This window comes from Malus domestica, chromosome 15 (genome assembly GCF_042453785.1).
Source record: "Malus domestica chromosome 15, GDT2T_hap1".
In the NCBI taxonomy this organism is placed as follows: Eukaryota; Viridiplantae; Streptophyta; class Magnoliopsida; order Rosales; family Rosaceae; genus Malus; species Malus domestica.
In genome coordinates, this window is record NC_091675.1 from 30,993,797 (window position 1) to 31,012,020 (window position 18,224).

Genomic DNA, 18,224 nt, shown 5'->3' on the forward strand with positions numbered 1-18,224 from the left:
CTTAAATGCGAGTCTTCTACGAGTGTTTGATCAAGACTCTCAATGAAAGCACCAATTTGTGGATGCAAATTTCTTCCTTCTTGTTCTTGGACGAAAATGCACCTGCAAAAACAATTAACACCTTAGGTCAAGGCTAAGAGCCTCAGTCGCCCACAATGAATAGGGGGAGCTTTGGCCGAAGAACTTCTAAATTTAGAATTTTGAGGGAAAAGTGTTTAAAGAATTTAGAGAATTTTGCAGGGGGATTCCACTTAGGTTTTTGGAGAAATGAAGTGGTAATTATAGGGGTGTGGCCAACCCCCTTTGGAGAGGTGAGAACCTGCCACATTTGGTGGTTTTTGGGTGTAATTGCAAGATATTATGTCACCATAATATCTTGCAATCAATTAGAAAATTAATTAATTAATTAATTAGGAAATCAATTAATTAATTTAGGTAATTAATCCTACTTTGAATGAATATTTGGAGGTTACCCTATGAGGAGGATTTGATGAGGATGGATAGGTTTTGAATAAATACCTATTTTGATCTATTTAGACCTGGATTGAGTGATGATTGTCCGCTGCTCATGCGTAGGGGTTCCGATGTGTCTCAAGGGTAATCTTATTTTTTTTACCCAAAAATTCACATGTTACCTCCATATTTTCTTGATTATTTTTTGCTCCACATAAATCACCCTCTTTCTTTCGCTCTCTAAGATTGTGATGGTGATCGTGAGGGCATGTGGGTGTACTGTCGAATGTTGATTTGTCATGCCCTCTAAAACACAAAAAAGTCCAAAGGTGACCCTCCTACTACCATAAAAAATTAAAGGCAGTTGAATCCTTTTCCAAATTTCTAGTCCATTTGACAAATCCATACAAACCTTGAGAAAATAATGAACCCAACGCTCCCACATCAACTTTATCTTTCCACTTTTTGTCAAAATCTTACTGACTACATACCTATTTTCAATCCTTCTCTGCTGATTGGTGTGGTATGTATTTATTTATGCAGTTCAGTGCATATATAATTAACGGAGGGCCTTACATGTTTCTGGAAACCAAACATATGATTTGAAATACCAAGGAAGACAATGGATACTCAAGCAGAGAAGGTGTATGTTGCCGTAGGGAATGATATAGAAGATGGATTTAAGACCTTGGAGTGGACCCTAAAGAAGTGGAATTCCAAGCCAATTTCCATTGTCATTCTCCATGTAACTCACAACATTTCTCAGGAGTTTGTGTACACCCCATGTAAGTTGCATAATTGGATTTCAATTTCCTTGATTAATTTCAGTATTTTTTGTACGAGCGAGAAATTGGCGCAGGGGGAATCAAACTGGGGACTTTGGATAAATGGTGTGAATGCTCTTAACCAATTGACCTACAAACCTACAAGGCCCTTATCATTTTCCCAAGGTTTAGTTTGATAGGAATTTCTATTTAATTTGCTTTTATTTTTCATTTTGGTTCAGTTGGGAAGCTCCCTGCAAGTTCTGTGAGTGATGAGAAATTGAAAGTTTTTATTAAGTATGAGCAGGAAAAGATTGACGAGTTACTGTCCAAGTACATATCATTCTGTGGCCAGGTTTTTGCAATTGCTTGATTTTTTCCTTTGATTCCTGCTAAAACGGGATTAATTATATTGTCCTAATTACCATCACAAGTTGTTTCTTATATTTTCCAGAACTTTATTTGATGTTCATAGGTGAAGGCTGAATTGCTGAGAGTAGAAAAATGTGAGCAACCAATTCATACAGTCGTCACAGAGTTGATCCTTAGACACAAAATAACCAAACTGGTTATTGGATTTCCATTCCTGAAGAGTTCATCTTGGTCCGCTTCTTCATTTTATTGTATTCTTTTTCATTGTCATTGATTAATTGTGCTCAACTTTTCTCTCTTTGCCATGTAGGAGAATGAAGAGTGCGGTAAGTGGATCATTTTATGTTCATAATCACAAGCCCGATTTCTGCGAATTATTCGTAATTTGTGGGGGAAGACGGGTTTTCCTCAGAGGGGAGAACAGTAAAGGAGTCATAGAGGATGATCAAGGTGTGACGGTTGCAAAAATCAGAGAAAAATCCAGTTTCAAAGCTTGGCTAGCAAAAATGTTCAATGAAAATCCAGCATATTCCCTTGATACAATTTCTCATCCCTCTCTCGGATTTTCAACAAATCCCTACTCCTCAAGCTCACAGAACCAACGGGGAAATTGTGTCCACGAACTTGAAAACTATTTCCAGCATTTGTTGTCTTTGAAAATGGATGAAGGAGTGCACAACAATCCAATGGAGTTGGCTACGCCCGAACATGCGGACTCTGATATGGTAAGTATAAAAATGAGTGCAACTTTGCTCGCCTTCATTGATTGTCATTAGATTAGTATGATTTAATTAATTCAAGACATAAATCTGGAAATTTAAACTAATCTAACGACAATCAATAAAAAAGTGATTATCACCCTTACTTTTAAGTGGTGAGCAAATTTGTTCCCTTATAAAAAAAAAATTATTTAATGCTACGAAAACTATCTTTCTTGGTCTAATTTTGAAGTAGGTAAAGAATGATGAAGCTATTCAACGGCTCCACTAAGCTCTCTTTTGTACCAAATACCATCATTTTGTTTCCTTGCTTAAATTTCTTTTTGACCTTAGAAACATATGATTGTGATGATTATACTCCAAACCTTCTAACGCGTAATGAGTTATTGTTTTTATCTACAAATCACGTGTAATACATATCTTACATGTAATACCAGTTATTTTACCATTTAGTATTACGGTTTGGTGATATTCCTCTTCACTTGAAAGTAAGAGGTCTTAGGTTCGAATCTCGTGGATAGCGAATTCAATACCAAATTAGGTTGCACATTATGTGGTTTAGCCGAACTCCCCATTCCCCTAATGTAAAAATATCGATGTACTTATTTTATTTTACAAACAAATCACATTATGACACATGCAAAACTAATTCATTAAAATTACAAAAGAATAGTTTGTGAACATGTCAAATTTTAATTTGCATACATAAAGAAATAACTTATAGCATGTCAAGTTGTAATTTGTGTGGTATATTAAGTATAATTTGCTGTAGAGCCTCCTTGTCAAGTACAGTTCATGCCTATCCTGTCCATGTGTTTAGACTTTGCTTCCCCAAAATTCAAATAGGACCAACCCCTTGTATTTTAAATTATAGGAGAACCCAAATTAAGTATTCTATATGAAATTCCTTTGATCTTAACGTATAGTAACAGTTCATGTTAAACTGTTCTATTTCTAATATCTAAAAGAAAAATGCCACAACTTGGCTCGTATCAGATTGCTGCAGAAGATATAGAGTCTAGGAAGAAAACTTTAAAGGAAGCTCAAGAGATGATCAAGTTGAAAAGAAAGGAAGCCAAGGCCAATCTTGAAAGAAGCACTAAAGCACAACGGGCAATTTCTTTATGCAATCGTCGGGTAATACACATGATATAAAACAAATCAATTTTGTTCTTCTTTTTTTTGTGAACCTGTAATGAATTTTCATGTTTTATAGGCTGAACAACTTGAAGCAAAGATAAATGAAGAGGCGACTAAGCGAGAAGAGTTGAAGAAAGCATTAGACTCCGAAAAGGAACAACTTCATGAAGTTATATTGGATACTGAAGAAAGCAAGAATAGGCTAAGTTCACTATTGGAGCTCCAGTTTGAACTCTCAAACAAACTTCAAATATCTACATTTGCAAAATCAAACAGTGAGGCCCAACTAGAAAAGGCGGTAAGTACCCGAGCGGAGATGGTTAGAGAGATTGAGGAACTGCGGCAGCAGAGAGATGTTCTTCATCGTAGAATCGAGTTTTGCAAAGAAAAGGATGCAATTGGAATGGTCGCAAGGCTTAGCGACACGAGCTGTGGTTTCAAGGAGTACACAGCCGAGGAGATCAGATTGGCAACAAATGATTTTTCAGAGCGTTTGAGAATTAAACCAGGAGGAGATTGGACTAGTATATATAGAGGGCGCATCAACCATGCCACAGTTGCAATCAAAATGCTCAACTCTGGTAATGAACTCTCTAAGCAAGATTTTCAAGCCAAGGTAAACCCTATACAAGAAAATGTTCATGTTCTATTATGTTGTATTGTGAGGAATGTGTTGTTCCAATTCATAATCCGATAATATAACATATTTGACTGTTTACAGTGAGATCATTACACATTTCCTAAAATATATGCCCCTATAACCGAAGTAATTGATTGATTGGACACCGCATATCAGTTTTGAGGTTGTTTCAAATTGACTGAAAAACGTTGATGATTTGCATATGTAGGTGACAGTCCTTGGCCACATTCGGCATCCAAACTTGATCACAATGATTGGGTTCTGCACTGAGCTAAGGTGCATTGTGTTCGCATACATGCACAATGGTAGCTTGAGAGATATATTCTTGAGGGACATATTGTTCTCCTCCCACCTAAGCTCGAAGACAAGAAAAAGAACCATAGGATGGCACGACCGCATACGTATTGCATCCGAAATCTGTTCGGGCTTGGGCTTTCTGCACATGGCAAAGCCAAAACCGATTGTTCACGGACGGCTTTCCTTGTCCAACATCCTTTTGGACCGCAATCTCGTAACAAAAATCAGCGGTTATGGCCTATTACTTAGCCATGATGAACAAAGTGTTCGATCCGACATTCGTGCTTTCGGAGTTTTGATGATGCATCTTTTAACTGGAAGGAACTGGTCGGGGCTAGGTCAGGCAATGAACATGGACCAAGCAGCTGTTATCCGAGATTTAGATGACTTGGCTGGACAGTGGCCATTGGATCTAGCAGAGAAACTAGCAGGTTTAGCATTGACGTGCTTGACAAGTAACCGCAGGCCTAGTAGAGATTTGAACCTGGCAACATTGACGGAAGAGCTTCATGAGTTGAAGAAAAGAGCTGATGATTTAGTGGCAAGTGAGCGGGTGAAGGAAGAAGGTGTAAAAGCGAAAGACACGCCTGATGTACCTAGTTTTTTCCTGTGCCCCATTTTTCAGGTGTGTTGTCCCTTCAACTCACATAACAGTGTTTCGTTTGTTTTACTGCTAATCATACAAGAAAATACATAATTTACTAACAGAGTGCGCTTAACATTGCAGGAAGTGATGAAGAATCCACATGCGGCAGCGGATGGGTTTTCATATGAACTCGACGCCATAGAGGAATGGCTAAGAATGGGGCATGATACATCGCCCATGACAAACTTAAGGCTCAAGCACACATTTCTTACCCCTAATCACACCCTCCGTTCCCTCATCCAGGACTGGCATAATAAGAGATTACTTCCACCCCCATAACATGTATATACTGGATCAGATTGATTTAATTTCCGTAGCAATCAAGAAAAGAGAACTGTCATTTCCGCCCAAGGAACAATTAATCATGCATGCTGATAATCAATCCCACGTTTCTAATTACAGTTGTATGTCTGCAGTCTCCCTGGTGACACTATAGATATCCAACACCAAGTTAAATATAATATGCATCTCACTCCCGGAAAATCTATATTTTCAAGTCACAGGACCAAGTCTGCTGCATGTCAACGACTCTAAAACTAGGCAACTGTAAGTCCATTACATCGTTTACAACTTCTTTTTGCTTCTTTTGCCACCCTCCTATATGCATTCCCACTTTTTGAGACCATCGGCTATCGAACTTCGAAGCCAATCAGACGTAGGTGCACTATAATCTTATCCTTCCGTTCTGTCAATGTCTTTTGTCCAAGGAAAAAACACTCTTGGTTCTTCATATTCTTTTACATTATGATGAACTGCAATGGAAAATCAACTTTTGGATAGTGCACAGGTTAGTCCTGAATATTGGCGGATTGCTTTACGGCTTGCTTCACCGTTGAACTCGTCGATCTGAGGGAAGTAATGGCATGATCTGCATGAATCGAGTTCGAACTCTGGGTTGAATGACTGCAGTGTCACTATCTTTTCTTTAACATCCTCCACCTCATCTTGTTAAGACAAGGTCTGGTAACGAGGTCATTTGTTGGAATGATGAGGTTAGTCCAAGACCTAGTGGGCCGTAAAACTAAGTGGGATGTTGCTAATATAGGAATCACACTCCTACGTATTAGGTCCGAAAAATTGAATAATTTTTCCACTAACGCAAGAGTCGGTTAATAAATTTCTATTTAGGAAGAATAATTGTATTATAAAGTTACAGATCACACAGCTAAATTTGTAGCCCTTACTAAACTTTCCCAGTCATTTGCAGAATCAATTGAATTGATTGCATACTATTATCTAACCTCGTAATTTTAAAACATTTCCAATTTGGTGTAGGCAGCTAATTGCTATGTGTATATGGTTATTTTTCTTCACTCGAGCCGTATCCAAAATCTACCAAGTGCCCTTGAATTTTTATTCTACTCGGAGCTCGTACGTGTGGTCTGCTAAAATATCACCCACCTAGACGTTTCGCCTGGCAAAAATATCTGGAAGCTTTCTTGGCAAGGAATAATCTTCAAGCGAGGATGGATCCGTCGAAATGTCTTCTGGACGTGACCATAAATAAACCCCTCGTTCTTGCCGGCTGCCTGGGACAGTGTTTTCCAATACAAATGCTACCAGAAACGTCACCACCATGTTCAAAGACATAAGTCCATTCATAGCAAAATCAAGCTGTCAGACATTTAAACAGTGAATCAGCTCGTATCTAACTCGAAGGACATAAACAGAATTTGAAACTGTTCAAAGAATAGACTCGGACAATAAGTTTCTTTAGTTGTTCTAAAATGGACCCTGGACACGTCATATTATGATCATCTTTACCTGCCTAGCAAAAAAATTATGGGCTTTTTACACATAAGCCGCTGATAACATCACAATTTGGAGAAAAACACTTCAAACCCAATGTCTTAGAGAAAAACCCAACTTATTTTGCAACACCAAAGGATTTTTCACAGGTAAGAATCAATTAGAGTATGACAAATGGATAGATGATGGTTTTTTCCTCCAACTGAGCGCTTGTCGTGTTTTTTTCTATAACATATAGTTGTGGGGATCTTTTCTCTTATTTACTACAAACTTAATACCTAAAAATGATTTTAACCATTTTCAAAAACCAGGTCATCAGAATAAGTGGTCTTGTAACTAACTAGAATCTGAACTAAGCTGGACAGTCCATGACAATCAAGATAATCAGCAGGAAAGTTTATATAAATGATATCTCAAAACTAGCATGTTTCAGCGGTTCATCACTATTTTCATAGAAACTTCTCTATTTATTTTTCTTTCTTTCTTTGTCTTTTAATTTTTAGGGAGGGGTGGTAAATCTCTGATATTTCATGTGTTTGTAAACTTAGAACCATAAAGGAAGCAAAGATAAAATAGCTTTCTTACTTGTTTAATGTTGGTGTGGACAGGTCCATTAGATGCTGCAGCATAGGGAACAAAATAGCTAGGCAGAATGAGGCTGGTTTCGGGTTGATATTGTTGAAAATATGCTGGGATAGAGAAACCAAGGAATAAGGAAACACCAACAATCATTATGTTTCTAAAACTTGCTGCTCGACTATATTGCAAAGTTGAGAGACCCAGTGCCACCACAAGGGCCCACGTGAAGCAGAGTACGGAAGCAGCCAAGGATAGTGGTATAGAGGCAAGAATGGCACCCACTTTTCCTACAGCATGAGTGAAAGCAATACATGTTATTCAGAAGAAGAAAAGAAGTTCTAAAATATCCACCAAGAATTGCCAGCCAGCTAACTATATCTGTCAACAAGGGCAACCAAATGGCATGCGAACTGGTATTCAAAAATTGGGATCTCATATAATATGTTTACATGCACTAAATTGTCAAATATGATACAATATGTATCCAGTACATATCATAATTTAACACTTATTACTTTGTGCTTCACTTTACCTATAAATGAGAAGAAGATTAGGAGAACTGCTCCAAGTTCCACGGCCCTGCGACTTGCTACCTTTGTTATGTCAACCGTATGCATATTTTCTGTCAATGTTGTTGACCCAGTACCTGAACCCCAAACTCCAGCTAATATACTGCAAAAACCCTCCAGTGCAATTCCTCTGCTGACAATTCCTGGGGTTGGAGGCTTCAAATTAATTCGCACAGATGTAGTGTGGTATGTTCCAACCTAAACAAGTTATTGTACCATATGCATCAGTGTCATGGTGGTATATCAAAAATTTTGCTTATATACCATCCTAAACATACAGATCTAAAATTTCTTTAGCATTAACAAGACAGGGATTGGCCTTGGTCAAGTACAAAGCCTTCACCATAGCACAAATTCATAGCGTTCTTCAAGGGCATTTTACTAATCCCCTACTCAGAGACTGGAAATTTTGGGAGTTTATATGCTTGCCTTACCAATGGCCTGACATAAGCAGCAGTGGTGTGTGCACAAACACAAGCATGTGACATCATATTTAAAACTGATTTTCAGCTGCATTTGAGTTACAAGCTACCCACCGAATCAACTGATGCAACAAGCGACACAAAGATCAGGATAATAGAAGTCCTGAAATGGAAGATAGGAATACCCCACTGTAAAGGGTAGGGAATCCGAACCCATGCAGCAGTTCTCAATGCATTCGAAACATCGGTCCTGCAATGTCTCATTGTATATGCATGCTTTCTGCAAGCATCTATTAAGATATTTGAACTAGGTACATCAGCACTGCAGCCCTTGTAATCATATGCTCCACCGGCTGTCAAAAAGAATGCATAAGTCCAGATGATCATAACACTCAATGGAACCTGCAATGAGAAAATGTTTGCAAGATCAATTAAGTCACAATCTCGGCTTGTACCAAAAAAAGTTACAAAAACATTGTAAGTGATACCGACAACTAGACAGAAGGGAGCAGAGTGAATTATCATGTTATTCTTTCTTCTTTTTTAACTATCAAATGAAAAACTGTAAATTGTTTGGCCTTCTTGTTCATGGGCAGGGTTTTAGGAGAGGCTTCAGATTGGTGGTTTGGCTTGGGTAGGTTTTTAGTCCTACAATTTGTCCAATGCATCTCTTATTAAGAATTTGGCACGTCAGACAGTCATGGGCAAAACAGTCGTGTCCAACACAGTCCATAACTGATGACCATAATGATATACAACAAAATTACCCGGCCAGGATTTGGAAAACAGATACAGCAATAGAGCTTAGATGTCAATTAAAGTACATATTCGAACCTGGGAGTAAGAACTTGGATACTTTTAATCTTGTCCCAAAATGGGCAAAGCTTAGATAGCATTAGAGGCCTCCCCTAGAATGATGTTGGGAATTCAAGTTTCCACCATGGCACAATACGTGGACCATATGACCTCTTTTGCCCATCAAAAGAGCAGGTAAATTATAGGATAGGGTTCAGTCACACATAGCAAACACTGAAATCTTCAAGCTCAAAAGACTTCAAAGAACAATATCTAATTTAATAAATAAATACGGTTTCACTAAAATAACACGTTTGTAAGGAAATTAGCATTTGTTAACACTTACCGCATAAATCTGAAAAAAGCGATTCCCAAAGATGGATACCCCTCGAAGGTACTATAATTGAAGCAAAAAAGTAAAGGAATTAGCATTTGTTAGCACTTACCAAAAGCATTTAAGACAGTCGATGAGGTATAGAACTACAGGCTTCATAGGCATATGTAGTACCAAACATACTCACCAGGGTGAATGTGAGAACCAAAAGTATCAGTGGAACACTGATTTCCACACAACTACCAGCTTGAGGAAAGCCATAGCTAAAAAACGCTAAACCTACTGCGGCAACTGTTGGTGCAATGACAATGGGATTTATCAATCTGAAAGGAGTTATCATACATATCAGAAAGGGAAATTGCATAACTTATACATGCACAAGCAAACATTAATCAGTTTTAAAGTATTAGCCATAACAAATGCACTAGGCCTCCTGAAACAAACTATATATGCAATCATGATTTGATTTCTCAATACTACGGCTATATTCTATCCAATTATCTTTGCTACGTCCCCATGACATGATTAAACAAGCAAAATATGCAAAAATAATATGTCTCCTAAGTTGTTTTACACTGTCAATTGTCATAAATAAAGAAAATGAAAGATAGATAATCCAGTAGGATTAGGAGCAGAGCCAATGTATCCAAGAAACACATTTTCATTCCAGAGAATATATATTATTTGTCTTTTCAACAAGCACTGAAATATTCGCAGAACGAAAATTTTACAAGAAACCGCTTGGATTACCTCAGCAGAAAGGACATTAAACCACTAAATCCCAGGAGGCTTTGAAATATCGAACCAACAATGACAGCTCCTTGCAGTTCTCTCATTATATGCCTAAATTTCTGCAACAAAATTAATGAACAATAAAACTATGAGGTCCCTGTTACTTCTAACATGAAAATAAAGACAGTCAACTTCGTTTATAAAGGGTATAATTTTTAAATACTCAAGATGCAACAGCAAAAGCCACTAATTCAAGTAGGAAATTCACCTAGATGTAAACTTTCTAGATAATTATGGCAAAACTCAAGGAAATTACAGTTGATAGAATCTCAACCATTGTTTTTTCTACTGAACTTACATGCTCTGTAAGATTTCGATATTCCTGAGCATTAATGATAACTAAGGCCGGTGCCAAGTATACAAATGAACTTCCTTGAACTAACGGAAGTCGGGTTCCAAAGTAAGAGTGTAGTATTGTTGTAATGCCAGAAACCAGCAGCACTGTTGAAATAACCGTGGCAGTATCCTTCTATGGTTATATAGGCAAAAACATACAGTGAGTTTTCCAGTTTAAGTTGACAGACAAAAAGAACGCAAGACAACACATGCTTACATCTGTTCCACCCATGGCCGGTACCATGATCAGGGGGATGAATATAAGTGAGCCAGCCAGTGATAAATAGTGCTGCAGACCATAATACAATAGTGGGACTGCAATAAAAAACAACCAAATGAGAGTAAGGAAAACAAAAGTTGTGATCTATTCCAACAACATTCAAGAGTGGAAATTCATTCTTCCAAAAAATGTTTTTCAGTAGTAAGAATGCTTTTCAATTACTAAACAAAGCCAAAGGAAATCAATCAATTTATTCTAAGAGAAGACTGCAACTTATTTTACTTTTGAAAGCTTTGTCTGCACTACATAATAACATGAAGAAAAAAAACTTACGCTAACCCACTAAGCTTGAATCTAAAGCTGGGAATCTTATTTAAACTAAAAATGTTCGAGAAAACGTTTTCAGCTATGCCTCTCTGGAAAAAGAATAGTGGGATAAATTACAAGCATGTGTGTTCTTTCTCTCTGCTACTTGCCCATATCTGTTGGAAAGGAATGGAGGTTGCTTAAGGGAATCCAGCCTCCCCTGTCACAAGAATCCGTCTATTTGTTATTTGCCGAGGTTTACTCATATTAAAGAGTGAAACATTGAAAGTTTAATTCCCCCATATCAGCTTCTTTTCCCTAACCTTTTCAAGTACTGAAAACTTAGCAAATCAACAACTTTGTCACATAAGCATACAAAATTTGACTTACTATAGAATTTTACAAAGAATAAAAACAAAATAGCTGTCTTTTTACTAAGATGGCTAAAGCTATTAATAAGGCTAAATTGATTCTGTCCTATGGAACATTATTGTATATTCCTAAAATTAATGACTGCAACCATCACACAGCAACTGCATAAACAAATACGATTATGTGAATCAACCTATGAATCGACACAAAGACCCATCAACAAATTAGCACAACAAATGGGCGAGTACACTAACCAATCCCCGGATTTTCTCTCAAGCCAAGCTTCATTGAAGACGGTCTCTGCCACCCTCCATCAAGAGGTTCTTCCCCATCTGCATACAAATTCATTTCCACATCTCTTTCATCTCTCCCATCAATTATCTTCGGCTCCACCGCCGTAGCAACTGCTGTGACTCCATGCACATTCCCACTCCCATTCCCACCCCCATTCCCACCCCCATTCCCATTCCCATCCCCATTCCTATTTGCATTCCCACCATCTGAAGCGCCCAAAACAGGCACATTCCCAATCCTCCTCTTACCCTCAGCCCTCACCGCTTCATCACCCTCACTCCTCACCCCTCCATGTCCAGCCCCGGCATCCGGCTCAATCTCAACCCCTTTACTCGGTTTAGTGCGACCCAGAACCGGGTCGATCTCGATTTTCGGAGAGGACCCGCCGCCCCGCCTCCTATCAACACCCCTGCCCAAACCGAACCCAGCACTATCATTCCTCTCACTGCCACTAGCAGCCGTCTCCCCTGAGAAAGTAGAGACGAATCCGGTTCTTTTGGCCCAGGATTTCAGCTCTCTCGGACTGTGATCCCTCCTCGGCACAAAAGCCGAGATCTTGGGTTCAACAGAGCCGATTGCAGCTCCACCCCTCGGACCCCTCCCCCTCTCGGCCTTGGCCAGTGATTCGGAGCCCGACCCAGGATCCATTTGAGCTTCTTCTCAATTGGGTCCAAGTTTTTTTAACCAAATGGAGCTCCAAAATCAAAGAAAAGAGTAGCTTTGCCTCAGTTACTCGCCGGAGAAGAACACCAACTAAAAAACCAGAAAATAGAAAATATTAAATTGGAAAAAGCTAGAGGGAGAGTGAAAGCAAAGCAAGAAAAAATTATTATGTTGATGTGTGGAATTGAAAAATCTGAATTGTAATGATGAATTGGTGATCAGGTCGGCTGGTGATTAAGATTAGTATGTGAGTGAGTGAGGATTTGATTTGAGCATCTTATTACCGCTTTTGGATGTACTTTGCCGCTCGCTAGTTGCTTTCAGCTGAAGGTTTTGCCTTTTTGCTGGAATTACTGAAACGCCCCTTTTTTCTGGCCGTTAGAAAGAAACTGCCATTTCAAACTCGGTCATTTTCGTATGCCATTTGCCAATGTAGTACCCTCTTTTAGATTACGTATCAGTCAACAATTGTCAATTATCTTCAACAGCGTACTACCGACCAAAGCTTCATGTAGACGTGTCAGCGGTTTATTACTAATCACTAACTTATTTGTTTTTATATGCACAAAATGTTAACTGTGAGGGTTTGCTTATAAAAAGTTTTGCTGTACTTGGACGTGGAATTATTCAATATAATTCTTAATTAATTGTGTCCATTTTCTCATGTAGGTATTACTCAATACGCCTCTCGTCAAGTGGAATCACCAGGTAACATGCAACTAATTTCACATTGGTCATTCAAGTGTGGAACAAGGGAAGGTGGTAAATCTAATAAATCAACAAAGGCAAAGTAGACCCAATTCGAGTCCAATCAAACGACTTGATCTGATAACATATTAAGTTGTTCAAAGAGACAACCAAGCAATCGACCCACATATGCGATTCAGTAGGTGTGGTGTTTTATAACAAAAATATCTTTGTACAATTAGGATTAAAACCATTTAATAGAAACGGCATGTCATTTCATGTTTCTTGTTTGTAACTCATTATTCAACACTCGCTCGCATGGAACCATGTCATAGACCACACGTGAATCCACTCCACAACGGGTTAGTCAGGCTACACACATGAATATTGTATACTTGGTATAGAGTCAATAATTTGCGTCCAATTCAGCCTATATTAGAAAGTATGTGACAAAGAATAAATGGTAGAGTAAAATGAAGAGCAACTTGACAAACAAAAAAGAAAATTCTATTTGAATGCAATATTTATCTCTCTGCACCTAACTTAAAAATTAGATATGCATTGCCTAATTTACTGTAATATGAAATAATCATTAAAGACAAATGTGTATAAGATTTAAAAAAGTCCCTGTTTTTTTCCAAAAAAATTGGGATAAAACACATTTTGATAAAATCCATGTTAATACAGGGTCCTTTTCCGATCCTTAGGAACAATACATGCCCAAGAGAAGGCCTGACTAAGGCCTAGGGAAAGGAGAAGACCAAGGCCCAAAGATTGAAGGAAAACCCCAAGGCCCAAAGATTGAAGGAAAACCCCAAGGGCCCACATAGAAAGGGATCTCGCTGAGCGCTATTGCCAACTGCCACCAGCTCGACTCGACTATGTTACATAAACTACTTTCCGACTAACATGAGTACATGGATGGACTGACAACTTTATAGGACAAGGCTCAAGGAACATGTTTATTCAATCGTCAACTCACGACACGTAACAATCATCATTCAATGTAAGAGTCTATGACGGGACGTAGGTGTGAAGGGAACGATACTCGGTTGGGCATAATTGGGTAACCGAGCCCAAGCAAGTCGCTTGGCTCCCATCACTTATAGAGGGATGCACACCCGAATGTGCAACTGTCACTTTATCACTGAATAATTGACTAATGGATTAGAGCAGCACTCGTCATGTGGTGCTCTGCATGAAGCACTAGGCAAACTACTAGGAGGATACTCTACAAACGACCGCTTCCCGAGAAGCTCTACAACTAGACTACCATTAAATGAAGGCATGTTAAACAAGGCAAAATATTTATTAGACTAGATATTTATTGGATGGATAAAAGGAGGCCACGTCACCTTCTCCTTGAGGCCACACATTAGAAAATGTGTTTATTTGCCTATTTAAGGGGAGTGAGGCAGAGGGAGAAGGGGTTGGCAGAGTTGGGGTGAAATGGGGGCATTTGCTCCACCGTTTCACCAGGCCAACTTAGGGTTTTGAGCCACTTTGTATGTAACCCCGATTATGGGCGAATCATCATATATCCTTGTGTAACTATTTAGCCCAGTATTTCACATTGCATGTCCCAAGCCCACCAAGTGCTCAGTATCTTTGACTGTTTCGTCTAGAATCTGTGAGCATCCACCCGGATTCGTCCGAGTTTGACTTGCAAATTTTGAGCGTTAACAATCCATATTGCAAATCCTAATCAAGAACTATCAGAATTGAGACCTTTAATTCATGCAAACCCTAATGGAGAAGTTGCTTCCTTGGATTGAAGAAACCAACATGATCACATGCTGACATTTTGTTTTGATGGCATGCTTATCTTAAACAAAGTAAAGCAGAAACTTAAGACCATCCATTAGTATCATTTCTTGGGATGAAATGAAACTAATCAAACACTAATGAAAGGAAGATTAACACACTAATGAAAGGAAGATTAACACAAACACCGATGATGATGGTGATGATAATATCAACGAGAAAAAATCGGAAGTTATATGGACTTTTGGGTTTGTGTATCCAAAAATATAGGGTTGTAACATTTATATGTTTTTCCTTTGTTTGGTTGGGTGTAGAAAAAGTAATAAGAGAATCAATGTGAGACGTGGATCATAGTGATTGAAGGTATTTAAGGGTTTAGGGAGATTATTTATTTATTTATTTATTTAACAAACAATATTATCTATCTTAAGAAGGGAGTGGGCTTGTAACATCCCGCATCATCCAGGGAAGAGGATCATGTAAGCCTTATATGTATATTCTCATCTCTACCTAGCACGAGGCCTTTTGGGAGCTCACTAGTTTCAGGTTCCATCGGAACTCAAAAGTTAAGCGAGTTCGTGCAAGAGCAACTCAAAAGTTAAACGAGTTCGCGCGAGAGCAATCCCATGATGGGTGACCCACTGGGAAGTTCTCGTGTGAGTTCCAATAAACAAAACCGTGAAGGTGTGGTTGGGGCCCAAAGCAGACAATATTATGCTACGGCGGAGTCGAGCCCGGGATGTGGAAGGGGCCCGAGCCAGGATGTGACAATTTGGTATCAGAGCCAATTCCTGGCCGAAAGTGTGCCGACGAGGATGTCGGGCCCCTAAGGGGGTGGATTGTAACATCTCACATCGTCCAGGGAAGAGGATCATGTAAGCCTTATATGTATATTCTCATCTCTACCTAGCACGAGACCTTTTGGAAGCTCACTAGCTTCGGGTTCCATCGGAACTTCAAAATTAAGTGAGTTTGCGCGAGAGCAATCCCATGATGGATGACCCATTGGGAAGTTCTCGTGTGAGTTCCCAAAAACAAAACCGTGAGGGCGTGTTCAGGGCCCAAAGCGGACAATATCGTGTTATGGCAGAGTCGAGCCCGGGATGTGATGGGGGCCCAGGCTGGGATGTGATAGGGCTAAACCTCATAATGGGCTAGCAATAATGTGGTTCGAATTCGCCTTTAATAAGAATCGAATTTAAAACCTCTCACTTACAAATCAAAATGAATACCACTAAGTTTAGAGAGAAATGTTGGGTTCAAATATAATCTCCCTAAAAACAACGTGAACATTGGGTGTAGAGTGGATTATTTCACTTTCTAGGTCAAAAACTGCGCTTTTAGTTTTGAGGGTATTGTGAAATTTTCTTTGTGTTTTGAGGGTATTTTGAAATTTTCTTTTGTTCTCAAATTTATTTTTCTTCTCTTTTAGTAAGAATTCCTATTCCTTGCAGTGACATTCATAGCTTAAAAGCGATTAAAGATGTTATTAGTGAATGTTACTTTTAAGTTAAAGACAATTAAAAGATGGCTTTTTTGTTGTTGGAATTAAAGGATAACTCACTCAACCTTTGGTTCGAGGCTTTATACACATAATTAAAAGTTAGTCAAGAGATTAATTGCTGGATCTCTTCACTACTGTTTGGATACTTTTATTTCAGTTATAATAATCAAAGAATAATCCCCAAGTCTATTTCTCCATTATTTTGCTTCTTTTCACTTTTAAATGAATCTAAGCCAGAGATTAGAGAAAATAATGAAGGAATATAGTAGTAAATGATGCTTTATTGCACTAGTGAAAAACAATTATGCTCATGTACTGTGGTGGGGTTCGATCCCCATTGATTCTTTCCTTAATAACTAAGTATTTAACTCACTAACGCTATTACTTTATTAGTCAAGATCTCAAGTCAGTCTCATTGCTAGTTGCCAGGCAAATTCAAAAGAAACTTAGCTTGTAAGAAAACTCAGACGTATGAAAAATACATTTCGTTTCATTCACTTGATAATTCAATGTACACATTTGACCCTAACATTTACAGCTAATTACAAGAAAGCCCTTGACTAACTCACTCCAACTATACTAGAACTATTAGACTCTTTACACCCCCTCAAGCTGAGACTTGGTGCATGAAATGTTCCAAGAGGAAGCTTGGACTGTAGGAAACTAAATCTTTGCTTGGACAAAGATTTTGTGTGTATATAAGCTATTTGGTCTTGACCGTAAAATGACAATCTCCTAGTCCTGTAATTATCGTCTAATCCGAAAGAAATTGGGTCCTTTTGCTTTGCTTAATTATTGTCAAAGCAGTGGAGACACTTATCGTGAAATATAAGTAAGGTCGTTGATAAGATAAAGACGTTTTTGTAAGATTCCGCATCTTCGTTTTCCTTTCCTTAATAAGTGATTGGCCTACCACAAAGTTATTTTGGCCAACAAGAGCTACCATACATAATTGTTCTTTCGGGAACATTCTACAAAATTAGAACGATGCAATGAAGATTAGTATGACTCTTGTGCAAGGATGACATGCATGAATTGAGAGTTAGCATATAATCAATTATTACCGACAATGCCATGAAATTCCATTCACGATCGGCAGTTGAACTTTAATTTTTAGAAGACAAAAATAGGACATTTTCTTTATCTTGGGGATAGAAATAAGACAATTTGGCCATGTACAAGCCATGCACACCATGCATAAAACTGAAATTACTAAAATACCCACATATAAATACTAAAAATTATCAACTCATTCCATCACTTTTCTCATTTGGAAGAGAGGGATGTCGAGAGAGCTCTATGAGCTCTAAGTTTTTGAGTTGAGCTCATATTTCGAAGAGAGGGAGATCCAAAGAGAGGCGAGAAGAGTGAGCTCGGTTTTAGGTTGACCTCATACCTCTAATTTTGAACAAAGGGATGTGAGAGAGAGGTGAGAAGAGTGAGCTGGGCTTTGTACCAAATTTTCTGTTTTAGCCGGAAGGTTTCATTTTTTTCGGCGACTGAAGCTTGGACAAGCATAGTAAGGTAGAGTGTTTAGTTCTGTTTGTACCATACTTGACCAATCCCGAAACTACCGAGCACCGGCCAACGCTATACTGTCAAGGACCCAGAAGAGTTCCCCTCCGACCAGGAGGCCAATCACTACTCGACACGTGTCAAGATTAGAAGCCAATCAGAGCGCAGCACGTGTCGACATCAAGAACCAATCATAACATGACACATGTCAATGTGACAAAGCTACAAGTTTTTCTATAAATAGGGGTCATTCCCCCACAATATTGGCTAATGCCATTTGTGTTAAATCATT

General features: G+C 38.6%; 2 protein-coding genes and 1 non-coding gene across 4 annotated transcripts; 2 read left to right on the top strand and 1 right to left on the bottom strand.

The window, feature by feature from the left end:
• The first annotated feature begins 791 nt into the window (after positions 1 to 791).
• LOC103431627 (putative U-box domain-containing protein 50) lies at positions 792 to 5,438 on the top strand. The gene is made up of 8 exons (XM_008369797.4): positions 792 to 1,238; positions 1,460 to 1,572; positions 1,693 to 1,820; positions 1,900 to 2,314; positions 3,305 to 3,445; positions 3,525 to 4,064; positions 4,297 to 5,010; positions 5,113 to 5,438. Exons 1-8 carry the CDS (start codon positions 1,076 to 1,078, stop codon positions 5,308 to 5,310), a joined length of 2,412 nt encoding a protein of 803 aa, XP_008368019.3. The 5' UTR covers positions 792 to 1,075; the 3' UTR covers positions 5,311 to 5,438.
• A 698-nt stretch (positions 5,439 to 6,136) lies between these two features.
• On the bottom strand, positions 6,137 to 12,759 carry LOC103431626 (nucleobase-ascorbate transporter 11). 2 transcript variants are annotated; one of them, XM_008369794.4, is made up of 10 exons: positions 11,760 to 12,759; positions 10,825 to 10,922; positions 10,570 to 10,740; positions 10,230 to 10,330; positions 9,667 to 9,802; positions 9,492 to 9,542; positions 8,465 to 8,752; positions 7,892 to 8,126; positions 7,366 to 7,646; positions 6,137 to 6,645 (listed from the first exon to the last, which is right to left on the bottom strand). In XM_008369794.4, exons 1-10 carry the CDS (start codon positions 12,445 to 12,447, stop codon positions 6,433 to 6,435), a joined length of 2,262 nt encoding a protein of 753 aa, XP_008368016.3. In that variant the 5' UTR covers positions 12,448 to 12,759; the 3' UTR covers positions 6,137 to 6,432. The 2 variants fall into 2 exon arrangements, with proteins under 2 accessions (XP_008368016.3, XP_008368018.3); XM_008369796.4 differs by lacking the exon at positions 10,570 to 10,740 and having other exon boundaries at positions 11,760 to 12,705.
• Positions 12,760 to 17,371: 4,612 nt separating this feature from the next.
• Positions 17,372 to 17,479, top strand: LOC114821857 (U6 spliceosomal RNA). Its single transcript, XR_003769696.2, has one exon. It is a non-coding gene; the product is annotated as a U6 spliceosomal RNA (small nuclear RNA).
• The last annotated feature ends 745 nt before the right edge of the window (positions 17,480 to 18,224 follow it).